This window comes from Rhinoderma darwinii, unplaced genomic scaffold (assembly GCF_050947455.1).
Source record: "Rhinoderma darwinii isolate aRhiDar2 unplaced genomic scaffold, aRhiDar2.hap1 Scaffold_302, whole genome shotgun sequence".
NCBI classification, from domain to species: Eukaryota; Metazoa; Chordata; class Amphibia; order Anura; family Rhinodermatidae; genus Rhinoderma; species Rhinoderma darwinii.
Window position 1 is genome coordinate 11,818 of NW_027463290.1, and position 27,524 is coordinate 39,341.

General features: G+C 40.6%; 1 protein-coding gene across 1 annotated transcript; it reads left to right on the plus strand.

The window, feature by feature from the left end:
* The first annotated feature begins 228 nt into the window (after positions 1 to 228).
* On the plus strand, positions 229 to 24,389 carry LOC142704107 (uncharacterized). The gene is made up of 7 exons (XM_075848260.1): positions 229 to 445; positions 913 to 1,080; positions 1,165 to 1,288; positions 3,029 to 3,126; positions 13,266 to 13,380; positions 24,017 to 24,104; positions 24,197 to 24,389. Exons 1-7 carry the CDS (start codon positions 368 to 370, stop codon positions 24,207 to 24,209), a joined length of 684 nt encoding a protein of 227 aa, XP_075704375.1. The 5' UTR covers positions 229 to 367; the 3' UTR covers positions 24,210 to 24,389.
* Positions 24,390 to 27,524: the final 3,135 nt, after the last annotated feature.

The window sequence follows — 27,524 nt, forward strand, 5'->3', positions numbered from 1 at the left end:
CAGGAACCGCCTAACAAGGCCACCCAGAGGTGGAGCCGCATCTATCCGACATTTCTGGCATATCCCGGGGGGAAATGTCCGTGTTGGGAATACCCCTTTATTCCATGTGGTGACGGCTCTGAGAAGATGTTTCTCTCAATGATCAATAAGTGAGGTTCTGTATGTCACACGTGATGATGTCCCCTGTATGATTTCCATCTTCTCCTTTCTTCATAAAGACATCTGCAGTACTAGATCCTCCAGTTCCTCCAGTTTTCTCATCTTCTCCTTTCTTCATAAAGACGTCTGCAGTACTAGATCCTCCAGGTCCTCCAGTTTTCTCATCTTCTCCTCCACAACGTTCCTTCCCCTGAATGACCCACCAAGAATGGACAAGGACAGGAATGAGATGAGCAGAAGAATATTAGACTTCACCTTGGAGATCATCTACCTGTTGAGCGGAGAGGTAAACTTTTCTACATTATAGAACAAGTCACACATAGGGAAGGGACAATACATAATAGGAAGAATCCAGTGTCCTGTATAACAGCGTCCAGACCTTCCAAGTGACGTCAAGAAGCTGAAGGTCAGCCACCAATATGGTCAGTTATGTGTCATGTCACCAATGCAGCAATAGTAATGTTGTAGAGCAATGAGAATGACCAGGAACCAGGAGGATCAGGATGACCTCTATATAGAAACATAGGAGATGACGGCAGGAGGAGAGCACATGGTCCATCTAGACCCCCCCAATATTATTTCCTTTTTAGTTTTGGCCTCGTTCTATTTTCTCAATGTCTTTTTGTAGGTGAGGTCTCCAGTATTACAGATGTGGGGTCACTAGAGGTCTATACAGCGGGGTCACAATCTCCCTCTTTCTACTGAGGGGGGAATACTGTGTTCAGTCCTCTAAGTGTCTCTCTCCATACACAGGAGTACACAATAGTGAAGAAGACATCGTGTGACTGTACGACTCCCATCATCCATGAGTCAGGAGGATGGAGCAGTAGTCCCATCACAGAGCCTCCCCCTCACTCCCGGATACATGAGAAGAAGATCTTCGAACTGATCTACAAGATGACGGAGCTGCTGACTGGAGAGGTGACACTGCTGGGAATGCTGGGAAATTCTCCAGTAACAGCACTGGAGGTGTCTGGGTAATGACTGTATCATTGTGTGTGTCAGGTTCCTATAAGGTGTCAGGATGTCACTGTCTATCTCTCCATGGAGGAGTGGGAGTATCTAGAAGGACACAAGGATCTGTACGAGGAGGTCATGATGGAGGACTACCGGCCGCGCACATCACAAGGTGAGAAGAGACAGATCTATACTGGCATTACTGTGGGCACAGGCTGGACTGGCGGTCATGTTGAGGCCTTAATACCGTCATGTGCAGCACATATACACGTGTGTACAATGACATGTAATGTAGGAGCTCCACAATTTCGGCTCCTTTTACATCACATTAGATCCCTGTGTTTCGTGCTGCCGGCTGCTCATAACTGCATTACAGGTCACATTACATTGTACAGCGCTGGCGGCCGTTCTGGATACAGGAGCCATGAAGACGAGCAGGACGCGCTGTCTCCTAATGCAGAGTTATGGGCAGCCGGCAGCGAGGACTATGGGCAGTCGTGCTGTAGTCAGAAGTAAACCTGGTAATACAAGTCATGTAGAAAGACGATTATCGGCACACTCCGGCAGTATAATAGTTTCCTATATAATGTCAGTATAATCGGAGGTTCTCTTTAATATTACAAGTTATGGGCACTAGATTCTGGAGATGGGACGCTGATCCAGGGATTTATTGTGATTTCCAGATTTGGAGTCGGGGAGGAGTTTTCCCCTAATTAGACAATTGTCATCCACCTCATGGGGGTTTTATCTTCCTCTGGATCAACACGGGCGGATTATAGGTTGGTCTTGATGGACTTGTGTCTTTCTTCATCCTTAGTAACTGTAACACAGAATGTATGGAGCTAAATTTACCACGAATATAAAGTACAACGTGTTCTGAAAAAACAATCTCACAATGTCTTGGATAAGTAAAATCTTATTCCCACTTATGATACGTCTCCACATGGCGTAAACACGGCGGAACGTCCAAAACTCATTTTTGGCGTGACGTGTAGATGAGATTTGTTAAAATCTCATCCTCATTGCTACTACTGTAATACGCTGCAGATTTTCTCGCAATTAAATACTTTGCAGAAAATCTGCATCTTATCAGCCCCGTGTGCACATACCCTTAAAGTGACACGTCAGATTTGAGAAATGGTTCTCTTAAACAGGTCAAAAATAGGCCATGGATTCCACTCCCAGAGGAGTCCCTGACATCACTGTCCATATATGGACAGAGGCGTCAGGGGCTCCCTCTAGAAGCAGAATTTCCAGCCAAGTTGACGGCAACGCTCTGGCAAATGATTCCGCTCCTAGAGGGAGCTTCAGTGGCGCTATCTACAGGGGATGAGGTGCTATCTGCAGGGGTTTGGCATAAGTTTGATTAAACTAAGGGGGAGATGTGCCGGCACTTGTGGAGAGAGCCGGCGGACAGGAAAGTACAACCCTGTTCCATTCTGCCAATATTTATTTATGTGACACCTGCCCAGGGCATCAGGAGTTGGAAAGTATATAGCCATGTCGTGAAGGGGTTAATTAATATGTATAGAAAATATTGCCTACAGAGGTGTACACAGCCTTTAAGAGGCTAATAAGCAAGTGACACCCAGACCATTTTTGGTTGCAGGTAACTAAATAGAGGCGTCCTGTGTGCCGCCACGTTCATGTGTATCCGCGTCCACAGAAGGCAGATACAGGTAAATACTATGGTGGAGCAGGGAGCCAGTTACGCCCCGCCGTTCGCTCTGGTAGGGCACAGTCTACTTTAGGCCTGCGGCTTACAAGGTGCAGGGACCTCGACACCGGTAGTGAGGACCTCAACATTGTAATTCCGGCTCTGATCAGTAAACATAGAAGTGTAGAGAGAAGTGTCTGATATATAGACAGATATACAGTAGTCATGTATTCAGTCCCTGTGTGTTTCCTACAGATGGATCCAGTAGGAGAAATCCACCAGAGAGATGTCCCAGTCCTCTGTATTCCCAGGACTGTCCAGAGGAAAATCACAATGTCCCAGAGAATCATCAGGTAGATGAAGCTGAGCCGTATACCAGATCTATATAGGGGGGTGCGGAGCTTTTCGGTCCTGCAGTCATTAGGGATGTCACGATACCAGAATTTGGACTCCGATACCGATACTTCGTGTAGTATTGCGATTTCGATATCAAAACGATACTTTACCAGCAGTAATAAAAAAATAATAAAAAAGTTCTTCCGTTTTCTGATGTGAGACGCGAGGTGTGATGATGAATGTAACCTCCATGTACCTCATTAATAGTAATTAACCCCATCATGTTTCTCAGTCATAATGGGTTAATGTGTGAGGTACATGATGGGGTTAATTACTATTACTGAGGCACATGGAGGTTACATTCATCATCACGCCTCGTGCCCCACAATAATAAGTGACAGAAATATATACTGATAGTACACAGGCATATATCTATATACTGATAGCACACAGGCATATATCTATATACTGATAGTACACAGGCATACATCTATATACTGATAGTACACAGGCCTATATCTATATACTGATAGTACACAGGCATATATCTATATACTGATAGTACACAGGCATATATCTATATACTGATAGTACACAGGCCTATATCTATATACTGATAGCACACAGGCATATATCTATATACTGATAGTACACAGCCATATATCTATACACTGATAGTACACAGGCATATATCTATACACTGATAGTACACAGGCATATATCTATATACTGATAGTACACAGGCATATATCTATATACTGATAGTACACAGGCATATATCTATATACTGATAGTACACAGGCATATATCTATATACTGATAGCACACAGGCATATATCTATATACTGATAGTACACAGGCATATATCTATATACTGATAGTACACAGGCATATATCTATATACTGATAGTACACAGGCATATATCTATATACTGATAGTACACAGGCATATATCTATACACTGATAGTACACAGGCATATATCTATATACTGATAGTACACAGGCATACATCTATATACTGATAGCACACAGGCATATATCTATATACTGATAGTACACAGGCATATATCTATATACTGATAGTACACAGGCATATATCTATACACTGATAGTACACAGGCATATATCTATATACTGATAGTACACAGGCATATATCTATATACTGATAGCACACAGGCATATATCTATATACTGATAGCACACAGGCATATATCTATATACTGATTTCACACAGGCATATATCTATACACTGATAGTACACAGGCGTATATCTATATACTGATAGTACACAGGCGTATATCTATATACTGATAGTACACAGGCGTATATCTATATACTGACAGTACACAGGCATATATCTATATACTGATAGCACACAGCCATATATCTATATACTGATAGTACACAGGCATATATCTATATACTGATAGTACACAGGCATATATCTATATACTGATAGTACACAGGCATATATCTATACACTGATAGTACACAGGCGTATATCTATATACTGATAGTACACAGGCGTATATCTATATACTGATAGCACACAGGCATATATCTATATACTGATAGTACACAGGCATATATCTATACACTGATAGTACACAGGCATATATCTATATACTGATAGTACACAGGCATATATCTATATACTGATAGCACACAGGCATATATCTATATACTGATAGTACACAGGCATACATCTATATACTGATCGCACACAGGCATATATCTATATACTGATAGTACACAGCAATATATCTATACACTGATAGCACACAGGCATATATCTATATACTGATAGTACACAGGCATATATCTATATACTGATAGTACACAGGCATATATCTATATACTGATAGTACACAGGCATATATCTATACACTGATAGTACACAGGCATATATCTATATACTGATAGTACACAGGCATATATCTATACACTGATAGTACACAGGCATATATCTATATACTGATAGCACACAGCAATATATCTATACACTGATAGTACACAGGCATACATCTATATACTGATAGTACACAGGCATATATCTATATACTGATAGTACACAGGCATATATCTATACACTGATAGTACACAGGCATACATCTATATACTGATCGCACACAGGCATATATCTATATACTGATAGTACACAGCAATATATCTATATACTGATAGTACACAGGCATATATCTATATACTGATAGTACACAGGCATATATCTATATACTGATAGTACACAGGCATATATCTATATACTGATAGTACACAGGCATATATCTATATACTGATAGTACACAGGCATATATCTATATACTGATAGCACACAGGCATATATCTATATACTGATAGTACACAGGCATACATCTATATACTGATCGCACACAGGCATATATCTATATACTGATAGTACACAGGCATATATCTATATACTGATAGCACACAGGCATATATCTATATACTGATAGTACACAGGTATATATCTATATACTGATAGTACACAGGCATATATCTATATACTGATAGCACACAGGCATATATCTATATACTGATAGTACACAGGCATATATCTATACACTGATAGTACACAGGCATATATCTATACACTGATAGTACACAGGCATATATCTATATACTGATAGCACACAGGCATATATCTATATACTGATAGTACACAGGCCTATATCTATATACTGATAGCACAGAGGCATATATCTATATACTGATAGCACACAGGCATATATCTATATACTGATAGCACACAGGCATATATCTATATACTGATAGTACACAGGCATATATCTATATACTGATAGCACACAGGCATATATCTATATACTGATAGTACACAGGCATATATCTATATACTGATAGTACATAGTTTGTACGGTTGAAAAAAGACACATGTCCATCATATATCTATATATCTATATACTGATAGTACACAGGCATATATCTATATACTGATAGTACACAGGCATATATCTATATACTGATAGTACACAGGCATATATCTAAATACTGATAGTACAGAGGCATATATCTATATACTGATAGCACACAGGCATATATCTATATACTGATAGTACACATGCATATATCTATATACTGATAGTACACAGGCATATATCTATATACTGATAGTACACAGGCATATATCTATATACTGATAGTACACAGGCATATATCTATATACTGATAGTACACAGGCATATATCTATATACTGATAGCACACGGGCATATATCTATATACTGATAGTACACAGGCATATATCTATATACTGATAGTACACAGGCATATATCTATATACTGATAGTACACAGGCATATATCTATATACTGATAATACACAGGCATATATCTATATACTGATAGTACACAGGCATATATCTATACACTGATAGTACACAGGCATATATCTATATACTGATAGTACACAGGCATATATCTATATACTGATAGTACACAGCCATATATCTATATACTGATAGCACACAGGCATATATCTATATACTGATAGTACACAGGCATATATCTATATACTGATAGTACACAGGCATATATCTATACACTGATAGTACACAGGCATACATCTATATACTGATAGTACACAGGCGTATATCTATATACTGATAGCACACAGGCGTATATCTATATACTGATAGCACACAGGCATATATCTATATACTGATAGTACACAGGCATATATCTATACACTGATAGTACACAGGAATATATCTATATACTGATAGTACACAGGCATATATCTATATACTGATAGCACACAGGCATATATCTATATACTGATAGTACACAGGCATATATCTATACACTGATAGTACACAGGCATATATCTATATACTGATAGTACACAGGCATATATCTATACACTGATAGTACACAGGCATATATCTATATACTGATAGCACACAGGCATATATCTATATACTGATAGTACACAGGCATATATCTATACACTGATAGTACACAGGCATATATCTATATACTGATAGCACACAGGCATATATCTATATACTGATAGTACACAGGCATATATCTATATACTGATAGCACACAGGCATATATCTATATACTGATAGCACACAGGCATATATCTATATACTGATAGTACACAGGCAGATATCTATATACTGATAGTACACAGGCAGATATCTATATACTGATAGTACACAGGCATATATCTATATACTGATAGCACACAGGCATATATCTATATACTGATAGTACACAGGCATATATCTATATACTGATAGTACACAGGCATATATCTATATACTGATAGTACACAGGTATATATCTATATACTGATAGTACACAGGCATATATCTATATACTGATAGCACACAGGCATATATCTATATACTGATAGTACACAGGCCTATATCTATATACTGATAGCACAGAGGCATATATCTATATACTGATAGCACACAGGCATATATCTATATACTGATAGCACACAGGCATATATCTATATACTGATAGCACACAGGCATATATCTATATACTGATAGTACACAGGCATATATCTATATACTGATAGTACACAGGCATATATCTATATACTGATAGTACACAGGCATATATCTATATACTGATAGTACACAGGCATATATCTATATACTGATAGTACACAGGCATATATCTATATACTGATAGTACACAGGCATATATCTATACACTGATAGTACACAGGCATATATCTATATACTGATAGTACACAGGCATATATCTATACACTGATAGTACACAGGCATATATCTATATACTGATAGTACACAGGCATATATCTATATACTGATAGTACACAGGCATATATATATATATATATACTGATAGTACACAGGCATATATCTATACACTGATAGCACACAGGCATATATCTATATACTGATAGCACACAGGCATATATCTATATACTGATAGTACACAGGCATATATCTATATACTGATAGTACACAGGCATATATCTATACACTGATAGCACACAGGCATATATCTATATACTGATAGTACACAGGCATATATCTATATACTGATAGTACACAGGCATATATCTATATACTGATAGTACACGGGCATATATCTATATACTGATAGTACACAGGCATACATCTATATACTGATAGTACACAGGCATATATCTATATACTGATAGTACACAGGCATATATCTATATACTGATCGCACACAGCCATATATCTATATACTGATAGCACACAGCCATATATCTATATACTGATAGTAGACAGGCATATATCTATACACTGATAGTACACAGCCATATATCTATATACTGATAGTACACAGGCATATATCTATATACTGATAGTACACAGGCATATATCTATATACTGATAGTACACAGGCATATATCTATACACTGATAGTACACAGGCATATATCTATATACTGATAACACACTGGCATATATCTATACACTGATAGTACACAGGCATATATCTATATACTGATAACACACTGGCATATATCTATATACTGATAGTACACAGGCATATATCTATATACTGATAACACACTGGCATATATCTATACACTGATAGTACACAGGCATATATCTATATACTGATAGTACACAGGCATATATCTATATACTGATAGTACACAGGCATATATCTATATACTGATAGTACACAGGCGTATATCTATATACTGATAGTACACAGGCGTATATCTATATACTGATAGTACACAGGCATATATCTATACACTGATAGTACACAGGCATATATCTATATACTGATAGCACACAGGCATATATCTATATACTGATAGTACACAGGCATATATCTATATACTGATAGCACACAGGCATATATCTATATACTGATAGTACACAGGCATATATCTATATACTGATAGTACACAGGCATATATCTATATACTGATAGCACACAGGCATATATCTATATACTGATAGTACACAGCCATATATCTATATACTGATAGTACACAGGCATATATCTATACACTGATAGTACACAGGCATATATCTATATACTGATAGTACACAGGCATATATCTATATACTGATAGTACACAGGCATATATCTATATACTGATAGCACACAGGCATATATCTATATACTGATAGCACACAGGCATATATCTATACACTGATAGTACACAGGCATATATCTATATACTGATAGCACACAGGCATATATCTATATACTGATAGTACACAGGCATATATCTATATACTGATAGTACACAGGCATATATCTATATACTGATAGTACACAGGCATATATCTATATACTGATAGTACACAGGCATATATCTATATACTGATAGTACACAGGCATATATCTATATACTGATAGCACACAGGCATATATCTATACACTGATAGTACACAGGCATATATCTATACACTGATAGTACACAGGCATACAGCTATACACTGATAGTACACAGGCATATATCTATATACTGATAGCACACAGGCATATATCTATATACTGATAGCACACAGGCATATATCTATATACTGATAGTACACAGGCACATATCTATATACTGATAGTACACAGGCATATATCTATATACTGATATCACACAGGCATATATCTATATACTGATAGTACACAGGCATATATCTATATACTGATAGTACACAGGCATATATCTATATACTGATAGCACACAGGCATATATCTATATACTGATAGTACACAGGCATATATCTATATACTGATAGTACACAGGCATATATCTATATACTGATAGTACACAGGCACATATCTATATACTGATAGTACACAGGCATATATCTATACACTGATAGTACACAGGCATATATCTATATACTGATAGCACACAGGCATATATCTATACACTGATAGTACACAGCCATATATCTATATACTGATAGTACCCAGGCATATATCTATATACTGATAGTACACAGGCATATATCTATACACTGATAGTACACAGGCATATATCTATATACTGATAGTACACAGCCATATATCTATATACTGATAGTACACAGGCATATATCTATACACTGATAGTACACAGGCATATATCTATATACTGATAGTACACAGGAATATATCTATATACTGATAGCACACAGGCATATATCTATATACTGATAGTACACAGGCATATATCTATATACTGATAGTACACAGGCATATATCTATATACTGATAGTACACAGGCATATATCTATACACTGATAGCACACAGGCATATATCTATATACTGATAGCACACAGGCATATATCTATACACTGATAGTACACAGGCATATATCTATATACTGATAGTACACAGGCATATATCTATATACTGATAGTACACAGGCACATATCTATACACTGATAGTACACAGGCATATATCTATATACTGATAGTACACAGGAATATATCTACCGTATATATCGGCGTACAAGACGACTTTTTACACCCTTAAAAAAATGTCAAAAGTGTGGGGTCGTCTTATATGCCGGATATTGTCTACATTAGGGATGCACGTTGCAGCCGCACAGCTCAGTATAATACACATGAATGTATGGGAGCGCGGCTGCGGCTGTGTAATTCAGCCACAGCCCCGCTCCTGAGTCATGATAAGTTCGCGGGGTCAGGATGATGCGTTGCGGCCAGCGCTGCACTAATGAGCGGCGGCACTGGAGACAGAACATGGCGGGCGCGCTACAAAACACCCCCATGTTCTGTCTTCAGTGCCTGAACTGCCGCTCATTAGTGCAGCGCCGGCCGCATCACCTCATGCTGACCGCGCGCGCACTTCCTGTCAGGAGCGGGGCAATGGCTGTATTACACAGCCGCAGCCCCGCGCTATAACGGCGGAGATCAGAGAAACCGCTCATCTCCGCCGTTATTCCCCTGAATGCTGCGATCACAGCTGACTGCAGCATTCAGGGGAAAGTGAGAAGGGGGGATGCCCCTGGATCGCGTCACAGGTAATTCCTGTGACGCGATCGAGGGCCATACCATATATGGGCAGACAGCCCAGGGTCTATTGACGGACCCCAGGGCTGTCTTACCATATTTCATGTTGTTAGGACATACCCAAGTATGTCCTAACAACTGCCTGTGTATTATCCGTCCACAGGTTAATGTACTGGCATATATCTGATATATGTCAGTACATTAAAGTTTAAAAATAAAGTAAAAACAAAGTATTGTTAAATTGTAAAAAAAATAAATACACCTTCACCTTTTTTACAATAAACATTAAAATAAGTCTCAATACATAAAATACACACATTCAGTAATGGCGCGGACAACAATGTTTTTGCATCATTTATGATGTGTACGCTGTAAAAAAATGAAATAAACACGGCTTTCATTCACTTATTAATGTGAGGCGCGAGGTGCGATGAATTTACCCTCCATGTTCCTCACATTAATAGTAATTAACCCCATCATGTACCTCGCACATTAACCCAATATGACTGAGAAACATGATGGGATTAATTACTATTAATGTGAGGCGCGTTCAAAATTCATCACACGTCGCGCCTCACATCAGAAAACGGAAGAATATTTTTTTTATTACTGTTGGCAAAAGTATCGAAATTGGTATCGAAATCGCAATACTAAACGAAGTATAGGTATCGAAGTCCAAATTCTGGTATCGTGACATCCCTAGTCTACATATTGTCTACACACAGGTTGTGTGTTACCTTGTGAGCCTGCAGTCCGGTACACAGGCTCCCGGGATGCACGGAATCCGCCACGGATCTGAGGGAAGCCGGTATTAGCCGCCAGGGAACATCTCTGTAAGATCCTCTGGCCCGCCCTTTCCTCTCATTCCCTGCCTCTCAGATCTCGAGCGATGAAGCAGCCTATCTGCGCATGCGCGAGTTCAAAGAGACAGAGAGTCCTGGGTCCTGCCGCCGATGGCCATAGTGAAGCGCTCCTGCACGAAATGGTGAGTATATCTTAAATTCTATATTTTAAGGGTAAAAGTTGGGGGTCGTCTTATACGCCCAGTCGTCTTATACGCCGACATATACGGTATATACTGATAGTACACAGGCATATATCTATATACTGATAGTACACAGACATATATCTATATACTGATAGTACACAGGCATATATCTATACACTGATAGTACACAGGCATATATCTATATACTGATAGTACACAGGCATATATCTATATACTGATAGTACACAGGCATATATCTATACACTGATAGTACACAGGCATATATCTATATACTGATAGTACACAGGCATAGATCTATATACTGATAGTACACAGGCATATATCTATATACTGATAGTACACAGGCATACAGCTATTCACTGATAGTACACAGGCATATATCTATATACCAGTATATTAGCCTGTGTACGGATAGTACAGAGGCACCTGTTAGGACATACCTCAATATGCCCTAACAACAGGAAATATGGTAGGACAGCCCTGGGGTCCTTCAATGGACCCTGGGCTGTCTGCCCATATATGGTATGTCCCTCAATCGCGTCACAGGGATTCCTGCGATGCGATCCAAGGGGCATCTCCCTTTCTCCTGAATGCTGCAGTCCGCTGTGATCGCAGCATTCAGGGGAATAGCGGCGGAGATGAGAGGTTTCTCTGATCTCCGCCGTTATAGAGGGGGGCTGCGGATGTGTAATACAACCATTGCCCCGCTCCTGACAATAAGTGAGAGCGTGGTCAGCATGAGGTGATGCGGCCGGCGCTGCACTATAATAAGCGGCGGTGCAGGCACTGAAGACAGAACATGGGGGTGTTTTGCAGCGTGCCCGCCATGTTCTGTCTTCAGTGCCGGCAATCATTAGTGCAGCGCTGGCCGCAACGCATCATCCTGACCCCGCGCACTTGTCAGGACTCAGGAGCGGAGCAATGACTATCACACAGCCGCAGCCCCGCTCTCATACATTCATGTGTTACTATACTGAGCTGTGCGGCCGCAGAGCTAAGTATCGAAATACATGACATAACGGTATCTAAACAGTATGGAAGTTTCGAGGCATCGTGCATCCCTAACGGTCATAGATGGGGTCATAGAGTTTGGTGGTTTCTTATGTTGATCTGTTAGATTCTTCGCACTCTCTGCTGTATTGTACTGAATTGTTACATATGTGAAATCAGGGGGAAGATGTGACTAATATTAAAACAGAGGATGAAGCAGAAGAAGAGCGGGTGAGGGGCCATCAACCGTGTAAGAGTGAACCGGAGGAGGAAATTCCAGGAGGTGTTACCAGAGGTCAGTAATAATGAATTTAGAAAGTGAACTCCGTGGTTTATTAAGCAGGACCTGCTGTGTTATTTGTTGTTGTTTTTTTAACCACATTCCTCCCCTTATACTTGGCGTCCTCCAGATTCCAACGCTGTCTTTTTCTTTTTTGCCCCCCTCCATGTTGTTCCACTACAGCCCTTACTCCGTTTTGCACCTAACATATGCGTGTTGTAATTAAAGGTACAAAGAGGAGACACCATCTCTCCTCAGTAGGCGTTGCCTCACTTTTTGCTGTGACGCTGTCCAATCAGAGCGGACCACTTCACAGCGATGCAGAAAACCTGCTGATTTTGAGAAATTTCCTGCAGGTCTTTTGCATCGCTGTGAGGCTGTCCACTATGATTAGATAGCGTCACAGCAATGAGCGAGTCAACATCTACTGAGGAGAGAAAAGGTCTTCTCCTTTCTGTTCTCTTTAAGGTGGGGTTCCTCCTTAGTTCTACATTACAGTAACACGTCAGACAATGTGTTATACATAGTGCAGGACCTGAGGGAGCTGTGACTGCACATAGAAGTTCTCTACAAGGTGTTCTATGAATCCGGTCATGCACTAGGTTTAGCATCAGATTTTGGGGGGCAGCGGCTGCGATTAACAGCTGCACTCTAGGCCGAGATCTAGAAAAGCTCAGCTCAACCACTTACAGAGAATGTGTCATCAGAAAATGATCTATTGTTTAAATCAAGTTTCTGTTAAACATATTTTTTATGATTTTTTTGTTGGTTTTTTTTATATTATTTTTTTTATGTCTTTATCTAATCTTGCAGTTTTCCCTCTGGCCAATGAGTCTCATAGTAGACTGCTCCTTACAGTTCTCAGCAGTCATCTCATTATCATCACAGGCAGGATTACACTGACAGGTAACATCTATATATGTAGATAACAAAGAATCCACCATTCATAATAGACTGACCCTTCCTGTTCTGTAGAGATCACTTCTCTGCATACATCTCATTATCATCACAGGCAGGATTACACTGACAGGTAACATCTATATATAGATAATACAGAATCCACCATTCATAATGGACTGACCCTTCCTGTTCTGTATAGATCACTTCTCATCACACCTCTCATTATCATCACAGGCAGGATTACACTGACAGGTAACATCTATATATGTAGATAACAAAGAATCCACCATTCATAATAGACTGACCCTTCCTGTTCTGTAGAGATCATTTCTCAGCACTCGTCTCATCATCACAGGCAGGATTACCCTGTATAGGGCATATTTGTTTATTTACTTTAAGAGGTAAAAAGGTTCTTTTTGGAGGATTATATCTCCTGTTATTGGTTTTTCGCTTTGTCCCCAGTCTCTTATCCTCAAGGGATGGCCTAGGGTCATCTGTACCGGAGATATCAGATTCAGAGTAGTCAGTAGATCTAATTTCACGATGGATAACAGGGGGTGTGTGTGTTTACGGAACGAATACGCTTGTCCCGTTTCAAAGTCTTTGCGGTCTCGTATATATTTACGGTGTTGCGTTCCTTCATTTCTCTTTGCAGGCTTTCGATATTTCTTTGTAGTTTGATTTCACAGTTGTTATATTCGGATGTGGTACTGAAGATTTTAATATCCTCAATTTCCTTTTGCAACTGGAGGTTAATTTGATCAAAGGCACTTTTTTCAAAGTCCAAGGGGTAGTGAAGCATGCGTAGAGAATTATCGGTTAGAAGGTCTTCCCACCCTTTAAGGATGTGCGCCGACTTTTTGTGCGCAGGCGCGCCCTCCTGGATTTCTGATTGGTGCAGTCCATTGGCCATTCTGATTGGCCTTACGACCCGCTCGTTTCACTATTGACGGCCGGTCTGTTTAGCCTCTTTTCATTGGGTCCCTGCGGACCGACGCCCACTGTCATGGCGGACCGAGGCTTTAAAAGGGTGTGGATGCACAATACGCCGTCAGTAGCCCCATATGAACCCCTGAGGACGCTACGTTCGTAGCGAAACATGTCGGGGGGGCTTCTCGCTATGTTTTATACGCAATGTCTCACTGACTGTCAGCCGCTGCTATGATCTTGTTTTGCAATTTCAGCGTACTGCAGACGCTGTCTAAACACTGACCCATTACACTGGACTGACTGTTTGCATCTCAGCACGCAGATCTTCTACTGCCAGTGAGCATTGGCTCGTTTTTAAACGAGTGTCGTTTTGTCTTTGATCATTTACTTATTTAATCCTACCCAATAAAAGTTATATTTTATCTTATTGAATACTCCTGTATCTGGCTGGAAACAAGGGCAACCCTTCTCTATTTTGCCTAACCGCAGATTAGTTTCACTTTGTTACAGTGTTGTGCCTGCCAGCCAGCGGGGTCTCCCTTTCCCTTTTTTGCTATAAAAACCACATCAAAAACCTCTTGATTACACTTGATTTTGCGTGTTTGTGTTTGTGTGTGTGGGGGGGGGGGGGGTGCTTGCCGCTGATTCTTCAAAAGAGCTGATAAGCGGCTATGAAGTATCAGCGGCGCGCGTTAACACTCCGCTCTGCCCCACACACAGCTCTGCAGACACGAGAAAAGTGTTAAAGGGATCGTCCAGTAAAACATGGCGCCGCACCTGTCCTCAGGTCGGGTGTGGTATTACAGCTCTGTCCTATTCACTTCAATGGAGGTGAACTGCAATACCAGACACAACCTGAGGACAGGTGCGGCGCTGTGTCTCCAATCCGGACACCCCTTCTGTCCTGAGATGACCCGACGGGGGAGGAGGGTGTCAGAGCCACCCACCACCATCACTGCAGACAGAACCACAACTACGGCATGAGGGCAGGGCTTGTCCTGAGTGCACTGTCTCTTGTTATGGACAGATTTATAGTCACATGAACCCCGTCTGATGAACCGGTAACCTAGGTCCGATCACATGACAGAGGGGGATCACCAAAAACCCTGTGAACCCTCAGCCCATCAATCCAGCCCTTTCCCGGTTATATCTGCTTCTGGGAAAGCTGGGTGACCACCATTACCCCTTCTACTGGAGTGTGAGAGGTTCATTAGTCACATCCCCAAACATACTCCAGTAGGAGGGGTAATTGTCGTCACCCAGCTTTCCCAGACCCCTGAACGGTAAATCTCTCTAGTTGTGCTGAGACTGTTTGGGAATGTGACAGGGGTCTGGGAAAGCTGGGTGACCACACTAACACCAGGCATATTATCACCCAGCATTCCCAGGACAGTTACATCATGTGTCCTTTATACAGAGTCTCCTGCACGACTACAGGGGGGGCCGTCGGGTGGGGGGGGGTCACGAGAGCGGGGGTCTGTGAGATAGAGAGTGGGACAGACACACACATCTTACATGCAGTGCAGCTGGTCTTCATGATGGCGCCTGCTCTCTCCCTGCAAACAGCTGCTCTGCTGTGTGACTCTGACCTGCGTCTGCTCAGTACAGAGCCAGAGAGCAGATACAATGGACGGGAGCCGTTCATTGACTCCTATGCATTGTAGCTGCCGTATTCCATCTCTGTATGTGTCGTTAATCAACACATACAGAGATGAAAAAAAAAATGGTAGCCCCCATAGAGAAGAAAAAGAAAGAAAAAAATAAAAAGTACAACACAAATAAATACAATTTATTTTAATGACCTACTAAAAGCAATATTATATAAAAAATAAAATTTTCCGTGACACCTTAAGGACGCAGCCTAGATTTTTCAAATCTGACATATTTCACTTTATGTGGTAATAACGTCGGAATGCTTAAACCTACCCAAGCGATTCTGAGATTGTTTTCTTGTGACACATTGGGCTTTATGTTCGTGGTAAAATTTGGACGATATATTCAGTCTTCATTTGTGAAAAATTGCAAAATTTTGAGAAAATTTACAAGAAATAGCATTTTTCAGAATTTAAATGCATCTGCTTGTAAAACAGACGCTTATACCACCCAAAATAGTTACTAGTTCACATTTCCCATATGTCTACTTTAGATTGGCATTGTTTTTTGAACATTCTGTTATTTTTCTTGGACGTTACAAGGCTTAGAACATAAACAGCAATTTCTCATATTCTTAAGAAAATTTCAAAAGCCTTTTTTTGAAGGTACCAGTTCAGTTCTGAAGTGGATTTGAGGGGCCTATGTATTAGAAACCCTGATAAAATACCCCATTTTAAAAACTAGACCCTTCAAAGTATTCAAATCAGCATTTAGAAGTTTTTTAACCCTTCAGGCATTTCACAGGAATTAAAGCAAAGTGGAAATGAAATTTGCAAATTTAATTTTTTCTGCTGAATTTCAATTTTATTCAATTTTTTTCTGTAACAAAGAAGGTTTTACCAGAGAAACACTACTAAATATGTATTGTCCAGATTCTGCAGTTTTTAGAAATGTCCCACATGTGTCTCTAGTGCGCTCGTGGACTAAAACACAAGCCCCAGAAGCAAAGAAGCGCCTAGTGCATTTTGAGGCCTCTTTTTTATTAGAATATATTTTAGGCAGCATGCCAGGTTTGAAGAGGTGTTGAGGTGCCAAAACAGTAGGAATCCCCAAAAAGTGACCCCATTTCGGAAACTACACCCCTCAAGCAATTCATTTATGGTTGTTGTTACCATTTGACCGCACAGTTTTTACACAGCACATATTTGAATTGGGCTATGAAATTAAAAAAATGAAATTTTTTCCAATAAGATGTCATTTTTGATAAAAATTTCTTATTTTCACAGGGAACAAAATACCCCATTTTGTTGCCCAATTTCTCCTGAGTGCAGCAATACCCCATTTGTGGTGATAAACTGCCGTTTGGGCCCATGGGAGGCCTCAGAAGGGAAGGAGCGCTGTGTGTTCTTTGGAGTGCAGATTTTGCTGGATTGGTTTTCGGTGCCATGTCGCATTTGCAGAGCCCCAAAGGTATCAAAGCAATGGAAACCCACCAGAAGTGACCCCATTTTGGAAACTACACCCCTCAAGGAATTCATTTATGGGTGTTGTGACCATTTTGACCCCATAGTTTTTTCACAGAACTTATTTGAATTGGACTGGGAATTCAAACAAAATTAATTTTTTCCAATAATATGTAGTTTTGGGTGAAAATGTCTTATTTTCACAAGAAATAAAATACCCCATTTTGTTGCCCAATTTGTCCTGAGTGCGGCAATGCCCAATTTGTGGCGATAAACTGACGTTTGGGCCCATGGGAGGCCTCAGAAGGAAAGGACCACCATTTGGCCTACTGAAGCTTTTCTGGTGCTAAGTCATGTATGCAGAAGCCCCTGAGGCACCAGTACAGTTGAAACCCCAGAGAAGTGATCCCATTTTAAAAACGACACCCCTTAAGACTAGAGGTGTAGTGAGCATTTTGACCCCACAGGTACTGTGTAAAAGATAATGCGCAGCAGATGGTGCAGAGTGAGATTTGCAATTTTATATATATATATATATGGCATGTCAGTGTCCGATGTAGTGTGCCCAGCATGCGCCACCGGAGATATACACCCCATAAGATGTAATGTGGGTTCTCCTGGGTACGGCAATACCCTACATGTGGCTGTTATCAGCTGCCTGGGCACACAGCAGGGCTCAGAAGGGAAAGACGAGGGGGGATAAGCTGTGCGGAGTGCATCAGGGTAAGTAAAACTGGGCTAAATTAAAAATCAAGGGATGTATGATCAATTTTAAAACAATCTTTTATACAGAGCTCTGGTTTTTCAGGACACGTGTCACATTGGTATATTGTGTCCCTCCTTATCGCCCTCTTATAGCAGACTCTGCACCCCTTTTGACTCTTTCCCTTTCCACCGGTTTGGGGAACTTCTCCTGGAAAGTGTTGCCCTGGTACGATGCGTGTGGCCCCGCTTCCAGAAGTACTGGGTGCCCCCCCCTTCTTGGTCCCTAAAGATCAGGTTCTTGATAATCACCTCTTGAAATTCCAGGAAAGTTCCCGTCTGGCCTGCACATCGACGTAGCACGTAACACATTGTACAAAGCCATCTGTATGATGTGCACGGCCAGCTTCTTATACCACACCGCATGGTGCTGTAGGGCTTCAGGACTTGATCTTACAAGTCCATCCCTCCCATGTACCTATTATAGTCCAGGATGCAGTCTGGTTTGGGGGTGGCCTTTCCTTCATATATCCTAAACCTGTAGGTATACCCTGATGCACTCCCGCAGCTTATACATCTTCACGCCATACCTTGCCCTCTTACCCGGCAGGTACTCGCGGAATTGAACCCTCCCTTTAAAATGTACCAGGGACTCATCAATAGAAATAAACGTCTCGGGGGTGTATGCTTGGGAAAACCGGGCACTGAAACGGTCTAATAGGGGTCTCCGTTTATACAAACGGTCAAAACTGGGGTCATCTCGGGGTGGGCACGGCTCATTATCAGTATAATGTAAGAAGCGAAGTATTGCCTCATTTATTTATTTTTTGGGGTTCCAGTTCAGTTCTGAAGTTGCTTTGAGGGGCCCATATATTAGAAACTCCTATCAAACACCCCATTTTAGAAACTAGACCCCTCAAAGTATTCACAACAGCATTTAGAAAGTTTATGAACCCTTTAGGTGTTTCACAGGAATTTAGAGCAAAGTAGAGGTGAAATTTACATATTTATTTTTGTCAGAAAATCCTTTTTATGCAATTTTTTTTCTATAACACAAAAGGTTTTACCAGAGAAACGCAACTCAAAATGTATTGCCCAGATTCTGCAGTTTTGAGAAATATCCCACATGTGGCTCTAGTGCGGTAATGGACTGAAGCACCGGCCTCAGAAGCAAAGGAGCACCTAGTGGATTTTGAGGCCTCCTTTTTATTAGGCACCATGTCCGGTTTGAAGAGGTCTTGTGGTGCCAAAACAGTGGAAACCTCCCAAAAGTGACCCCAATTTTGAAACTAGACCCCTTGAGGAATCCATTGTAGTTTTCTTGGGGGGCATGCGGCTTTTTGATCAGTTTTTATTCTATTTTTAGGTGGCGCGGTGACTAAAAAACAGCAATTCTACTATTGTTTTTTCATTCTTTTTTTTTTACAGCGTTCACCGTGCGCTATAAATGACATATTCACTTTATTCTGCGGGGCGATACGATTACGGCGATACCAGATGTTTATAGTTTTTTTATGTCTTATGGCGTTTGCACAATAAAATACGTTTTGTAAACAATCATTCCCTTTTTGTGTTACCTTATTCTAAGAGCCAGAACGGTTTTATTTTTCCATCAATAAAGCCATGCGAGGACTTATTTTTTGCGTAACGAACTGTAGTTTCGATCAGGACCATTTTTCGGTACATGCGACTTTTTGATCTCTTTTTATTCCATTTTTTGGGATGTGAAGTGACCAAACAATTGTGATTTTGGTACGGTCTATTATTATTTTATTTTACGGCTTTCACCGCGCGGGATAAATAACGAAATAATTTTGTAGTTCAGGCCGTTACGGACGCGGCGATACCAATTATGTATAGTTTGTTTGTTTGTTTATATATTTGTATTAATAATAAATGACTGATAAGGGAAAAGTGGGACTTTTACTTTTATTACTTTTAAAACTTTTATTTTCTTATTTTTACACATCTTTTTTTAACTATTTTTTAACTTTATTACTTTGTCCCACTAGGGGACTTGAGGGCAGGAGGCCCTGATCGCTATTCTAATACACTGCACTACATGCGTAGTGCAGTGTATTAGAACTGTCAGCTACTCACTGACAGCAAGCATAGTGGGTCCTGACGTTGTCAGGAACCACTAGGCTTCCGTCTATGGCATAGCCGGACGCCATTGTTTGGTGTCCGGTTGCCATAGTCACCATCGCCGGCCGCTATCGTGTAGCAGGCCGGCGATGGCGGATTAACCCCTAAGAAGCCGCGATCGCTATTGAACGTGGCTTCTGAGGGGTTAATCGGCGGGGAAGCTCCGCGATCGGTCCCGGCACATTGAGCTGTGATAGTCTGCTGTCGGAAACAGCAGCTATCACAGCTCATGAACGCGCCCCGCGCGAACGGCGCCGTGTTTACTCCATGACCTACTATTAGGTCACTGAGCACGAACGCTACAGTTAGCATGACCTAATAGTAGGTCATGGAGCGTTAAGGCGTTAAAGAACTGCAACAGTGTGTATATATGTATGTGTATATATGTATGTATGTGTATGTGTGTGTATGTATGTGGATGTATGTGTGTGTATGTATGTGTATATATGTATGTATGTGTGTGTATGTATGTATGTATGTATGTGTGTGTGTGTGTGTATATATGTATGTGTGTATGTATGTGTATATATGTGTATGTATGTATGTGTATATATGTATGTGTGTATGTATGTGTATATATGTATGTGTGTATGTATGTGTATATATGTATGTGTATATATGTATGTGTATATGTATGTGTGTATGTATGTGTGTATGTATGTGTATATATATGTGTATATATGTATGTATGTGTGTGTGTATGTATGTATGTATGTATGTGTATATATGTATGTGTGTATGTATGTGTGTATGTATGTGTATATATGTATGTGTGTATGTATGTGTATATATATGTGTATATATGTATGTATGTATGTGTGTATGTATGTGTATGTATGTATGTGTATATATGTATGTGTGTATATATGTGTATATATTTATATATATATATAACATACGCACACACACACATAAATAACGGGTAAATCTATTTTAAAAAATTACAAAATTGTTTATTTTTCAATTTTTTTTGTGATTTTTCTGCTCATAATAAAATTGTAAAACATGGAATTAATTAAACTAATCTAGAAAATGAAAGCCTCATAAGTCTTGTAAAAATCAAAGTTAAAATAGTTGTGATATTCAAAGCGGTTGCAAAGTTATTATCGTCTAAAGAAGTGCAAATCAGAAATGGAAAATTTGCCCTGGACGCAGGGGCATCAATGACCCCTGGTCATGAAAGGGTTAATTATGTACCGAAAATACAATTGACAAAATCTACAATCAATATATATATATACCGTATTTTTCGGACTATAAGGCGCAGTTTTTAGCAAGAATAAATCTTGCTAAAAAGTCCCTGCGTGTTATAGTCGGCAGTGTCGGGCCCCCTGACCGCTCCTTACTTAACCCCTTCCCGACCCATGATGTGCCAGCACATCATCAGGCGGGGAGGGGATGATGTATGGAGCGGGCTCACGCGCTGAGCCTGCTCCATACACTGCAGGTGTCAGCTTCTGACACGCTGCACTACCGGCTAGGAACAGAGATGGCGCTGTTTAACTAGTTAAATACTGTGGTCAATAGCGACCGCAGCATTTATATTGGTTTTCCTACGAAGGACATTTATGACATATCCACAGGTGTAATATCTCTAGAACGGGGCCCCCTAAGCCCCATTCCATCTTACCCGGCTCCGCGGTCTTCCGGCCACTTCACTTCCTGGTTACATGTTCGAGTTACGCAGTTTCCGCAACTCCCATAGAACTGAATAGTAGTTAAGGCTACAGAGTAGCATGCTACGCTGCTTCTATAACTGACATTCACTACTATGGGAGTTCCGGAAACAGCGTAGCTCAGCGAGTTACGCTGTTTCCGTAACTCATCCATGTATTGCAGTGTATTGTACCAGCGATCTAATGATCACTGGTTCAAGTCCCCTAGGGGAACTAATAAAATGTGTGTAAAAAAAAATAATCTGAAGTTAAAAAAAAACATTTCCCATTTTCACCAAGCACAATGTAAAAATAAAAAAATAATAATAAAATTGGTATCGCTGCATCTGTAAAAGTCCGGAACTATTACAACATGGCATTATTTGACTCACACAGTGAACGGTGTAAAAATGTTTTATTTAAAACCCCCGACTGTCTGTATTCTTCTACCATATTACGTTATAAATGGCCGCTCTGTTGTAACGGTTCACTGGGATACGCTTCTTGTGATGTCATCTAGAATGTGGGCAGATTCTATTTCTCTGAGCGTGACGTCCTCTAGAGAATCTGAGCGTGATGTCATGTGAAGGGCGGGGCCTGTGATCTGCATGTGTTCCGTTTGCACATAATGGCCCTCAGGTTGTGACATCATCAAGTTTATAAATTGGGGTCACACATTGACCGCGGTGTCAGTTTCTCTTGCTGGCTCTCATCATGGACGTGTCTCATATGAAGAAGAGGAGGATGGTGATGTTTCCAATGATGAGTGTTGTAGAGAAGATGGAGGTTGGCGGACGCCAATTTCCGGAGGACGTGGAGATGGAGGAGGAGGATGAGAAGATGGAGGTTGGCGGACGCCAGTTTCCAGAGGACGCGGAGATGGAGGAGGAGGATGAGAAGATGGAGGCTGGCGGACGCCAGTTTCCAGAGGACGTGGAGATGGAGGATGGGAAGATGGAGGTTGGCGGACGCCAATTTCCAGCTCCTGATGTGGAGATGGACGACCTTTCGGGGGCTACGGTTAACATCAGGGCCTCCAACCCCCGAAAGAGAAAGTGGCCATTTAATAACATCTGCCACTTGGGGCCCATTTACCATCAGGGCCCCCAACCCCCGGGAGAGATAGCGGCCATCTTATTTCCATCTGCCGCTCGGGGCCCATTTACCATCTTTAGGTGAAGTAAGTGCCGTCCACTGATGATCTTCTCACCTCACGACTCTTCTACAGCCGCCTGGACACTGAATTTCTGATTTGTTTTGCAGTTGTCACCCCAATATTGTGGTCTTTACCACCTAAACCATCAGAAATTCCCATGAAGACTCCTCCAGTGATGAGCAGACGCGAGATCCGGTAAGTCTGACGTCTTCCGCTCGTCTTCATCTTCTCCTTGTGGTGAAGGTTTTGTGAATTTTTTTGCTTATTTGTATTTTTTCCTTTTCTAGGATCCGACTTTGAAAAATATGAAAAACGTTTCCGGTTTCTTCTGATCCAGGATCGAGCTGTGTAAGGGTGGACTGGCGGCCATATCCACGGGTGAAGAAGGACCCTCCCCCTCTTCATCTCACCGATCATCGCATGTTAAAGGGCCGGAGCCACAGAAAACCGCACAGAAATTCTACCCGATTCTATAATAAACAGATTTATTTTTACCATTTTTAGTGTTTTCATTTCTAGATTGGGGAATTTATCCAGGGAACCTGTGTTCTATGGGGGTCCGAAGGTTATAGGTGTAATACTCTGCAGAATATATCACTATGTATCTGTCAGGAGGTGGAGAGGACAGAGCAATGTTCTGCAGATCTGTAGAGAGGTCAGTGGTGTAATACTCTGCAGAATATATCACTCTGTATCTGTCAGTAGAGGACAGAGCAATGTTCTGCAGATCTGTAGAGAGGTCAGTGGTGTAATAATCTGCAGAATATATCACTCTGTATCTATCAGTAGAGGACAGAGCAATGTTCTGCAGATCTGTAGACAGGTCAGTGGTGTAATAATCTGCAGAATATATCACTCTGTATCTGTCTGGAGGCTTTTTGGAATTTTTCTTGAAAATATAAACAATTGCTGGTAAATTTATACATTTTCTAACGACATAAAACAGAAGGACAGATAAAGTAATGCCAACAAGGGACAATATATTACCCCCCCCCCATAAAAAGTGGGGGTGAAATGTCCGAATGTTTCTCTTATTCTGCAGATATAATTTTATTCCTTTATTTCACTAACACAGCAGATGATAACAGAGAATCACAGCTCAATATTTATTACCCCGATTCTGCAGTGTTTAGTGATATGACATATGTGGCCCTAGTGTGCCATGTGACTTATTGGACTCTTTGCGGAGCAACTCACGCGGCGGCAGAAACGGGAGAACAAATATGAAAGACCCCCAGTTTGTGCAAAGTGAAATTGAGCTGGGCAGCATAAAGCAGCCGTCAGCTGAGTGGACCCCCCTATAAGAGCAGGGGGCCCCGGCATTTGCCCGATTCGACCATGTGTGGACGCTGGCCCTGGTCTGTGTCCTGAGAACGTAGATGCAGTTGACACCGGGACATGCCAGCGGCCGATCGGGACACCACCTGGAATCTGGGAGTGTTCGGAGGTATGGAGACCCTCCCCAAATGACCACATTTTGGATTCTACACCCCTCAGGGCGAGCATTTAGGGCTGCAGTGAGCATTTTGACACCACAGGTGTTACATCGATTGTATTAGAATTGAGCAGTGGAAATAAAGTCGTTTTAGCTCAAAATTTATTTATATTTAAAAAGAAAGAAACGATAACAAGGAGTACATCAGGGTATATGTAATATGTGAGGAGTATATCAGGGTATATGTAATATGTGAGGAGTACATCAGGGTATATGTAATATGTGAGGAGTACATCAGGGTATATGTAATATGGGAGGAGTACATCAGGGTATATGTAATATGTGAGGAGTACATCAGGGTATATGTAATATGTGAGGAGTACATCAGGGTATATGTAAGCTGTGCGGAGTACATCAGGGTATATGTAAGATGTGAGGAGTACATCAGGGTATATGTAATATGTGAGGAGTACATCAGGGTATATGTAATATGTGAGGAGTACATCAGGGTATATGTAATATGTGAGGAGCACATCAGGGTATATGTAATATGTGAGGAGTACATCAGGGTGTATGTAATCTGTGAGGAGTACATCAGGGTATATGTAATATGTGAGGAGCATATCAGGGAATATGTAATCTGTGAGGAGTACATCAGGGTATATGTAATATGTGAGGAGTACATCAGGATATATGTAATCTGTGAGGAGTACATCAGGGTATATGTAATATGTGAGGAGTACATCAGGATATATGTAAAATGGGAGGAGTACATCAGGGTATATGTTATCTGTGAGGAGTACTTTAGGGTATATGTAATCTGTGAGGAGTACATCAGGGTATATGTAATATGTGAGGAGTACATCAGGGTATATGTAATATGTGAGGAGTACATCAGTGTATATGTAATATATGAGGAGTACATCAGGGTATATGTAATATGTGAGGAGTACATCAGGGTATATGTAATATGTGAGGAGTACATCAGGGTATATGTAATCTGTGAGGAGTACATCAGGGTATATGTAATATGTGAGGAGTACATCAGGGTATATGTAATCTGTGAGGAGTACATCAGGATATATGTAATATGTGAGGAGTACGATGTGAGGAGCACATCAGGGTATATGTAATATGTGAGGAGTACATCAGGGTATATGTAAGATGTGAGGAGTACATCAGGATATATGTAATATGTGAGGAGTACATCAGGATATATGTAATATGTGAGGAGCACATCAGGGTATATGTAATCTGTGAGGAGTACATCAGGTTATATGTAATATGTGAGGAGTACATCAGGATATATGTAATATGTGAGGAGTACATCAGGGTATATGTAATCTGTGAGGAATACATCAGGGTATATGTAATATGTGAGGAGTACATCAGGGTATATGTAATATGTGAGGAGTACATCAGGGTATATGTAAGCTGTGCGGAGTACATCAGGGTATATGTAATCTGTGAGGAATACATCAGGGTATATGTAATATGTGAGGAGTACATCAGGGTATATGTAATATGTGAGGAGTACATCAGGGTATATGTAATATGTGAGGAGTACATCAGGGTATATGTAATATGTGAGGAGTACATCAGGGTATATGTAATATGTGAGGAGTACATCAGGGTATATGTAATATGTGAGGAGTACATCAGGGTATATGTAATATGTGAGGAGAACATCAGGGTATATGTAATATGTGAGGAGTATATCAGGGAATATGTAATCTGTGAGGAGTACATCAGGGTATATGTAATATGTGAGGAGTACATCAGGATATATGTAATCTGTGAGGAGTACATCAGGGTATATGTAATATGTGAGGAGTACATCAGGATATATGTAAAATGGGAGGAGTACATTAGGGTATATGTTATCTGTGAGGCGTACATTAGGGTATATGTAATCTGTGAGGAGTACATCAGTGTATATGTAATATGTGAGGAGTACATCAGGCTATATGTAAGATGTGAGGAGTATATCAGGGTATATGTAATATGTGAGGAGTACATTAGGGTATATGTAATCTGTGAGGAGTACATCAGGATATATGTAATCTGTGAGGAGTACATCAGGGTATATGTAATATGTGAGGAGTACATCAGGGTATATGTAATATGTGAGGAGTACATCAGGCTATATGTAATCTGTGCTGAGTACATCAGGGTATATG

What these genes read in the sequence shown, in the direction of transcription:
- LOC142704107 (XM_075848260.1), top strand. Translation starts at nt 368, where the DNA reads ATGGACAAGGACAGGAATGAGATGAGCAGAAGAATATTAGACTTCACC. An exon ending in TCTACCTGTTGAGCGGAGAG is followed by an intron (nt 446 to 912) that starts GTAAACTTTTCT and finishes CTCCATACACAG; the next exon opens with GAGTACACAATAGTGAAGAA. An exon ending in ATGTCCCAGAGAATCATCAG is followed by an intron (nt 3,127 to 13,265) that starts GTAGATGAAGCT and finishes ATGTGAAATCAG; the next exon opens with GGGGAAGATGTGACTAATAT.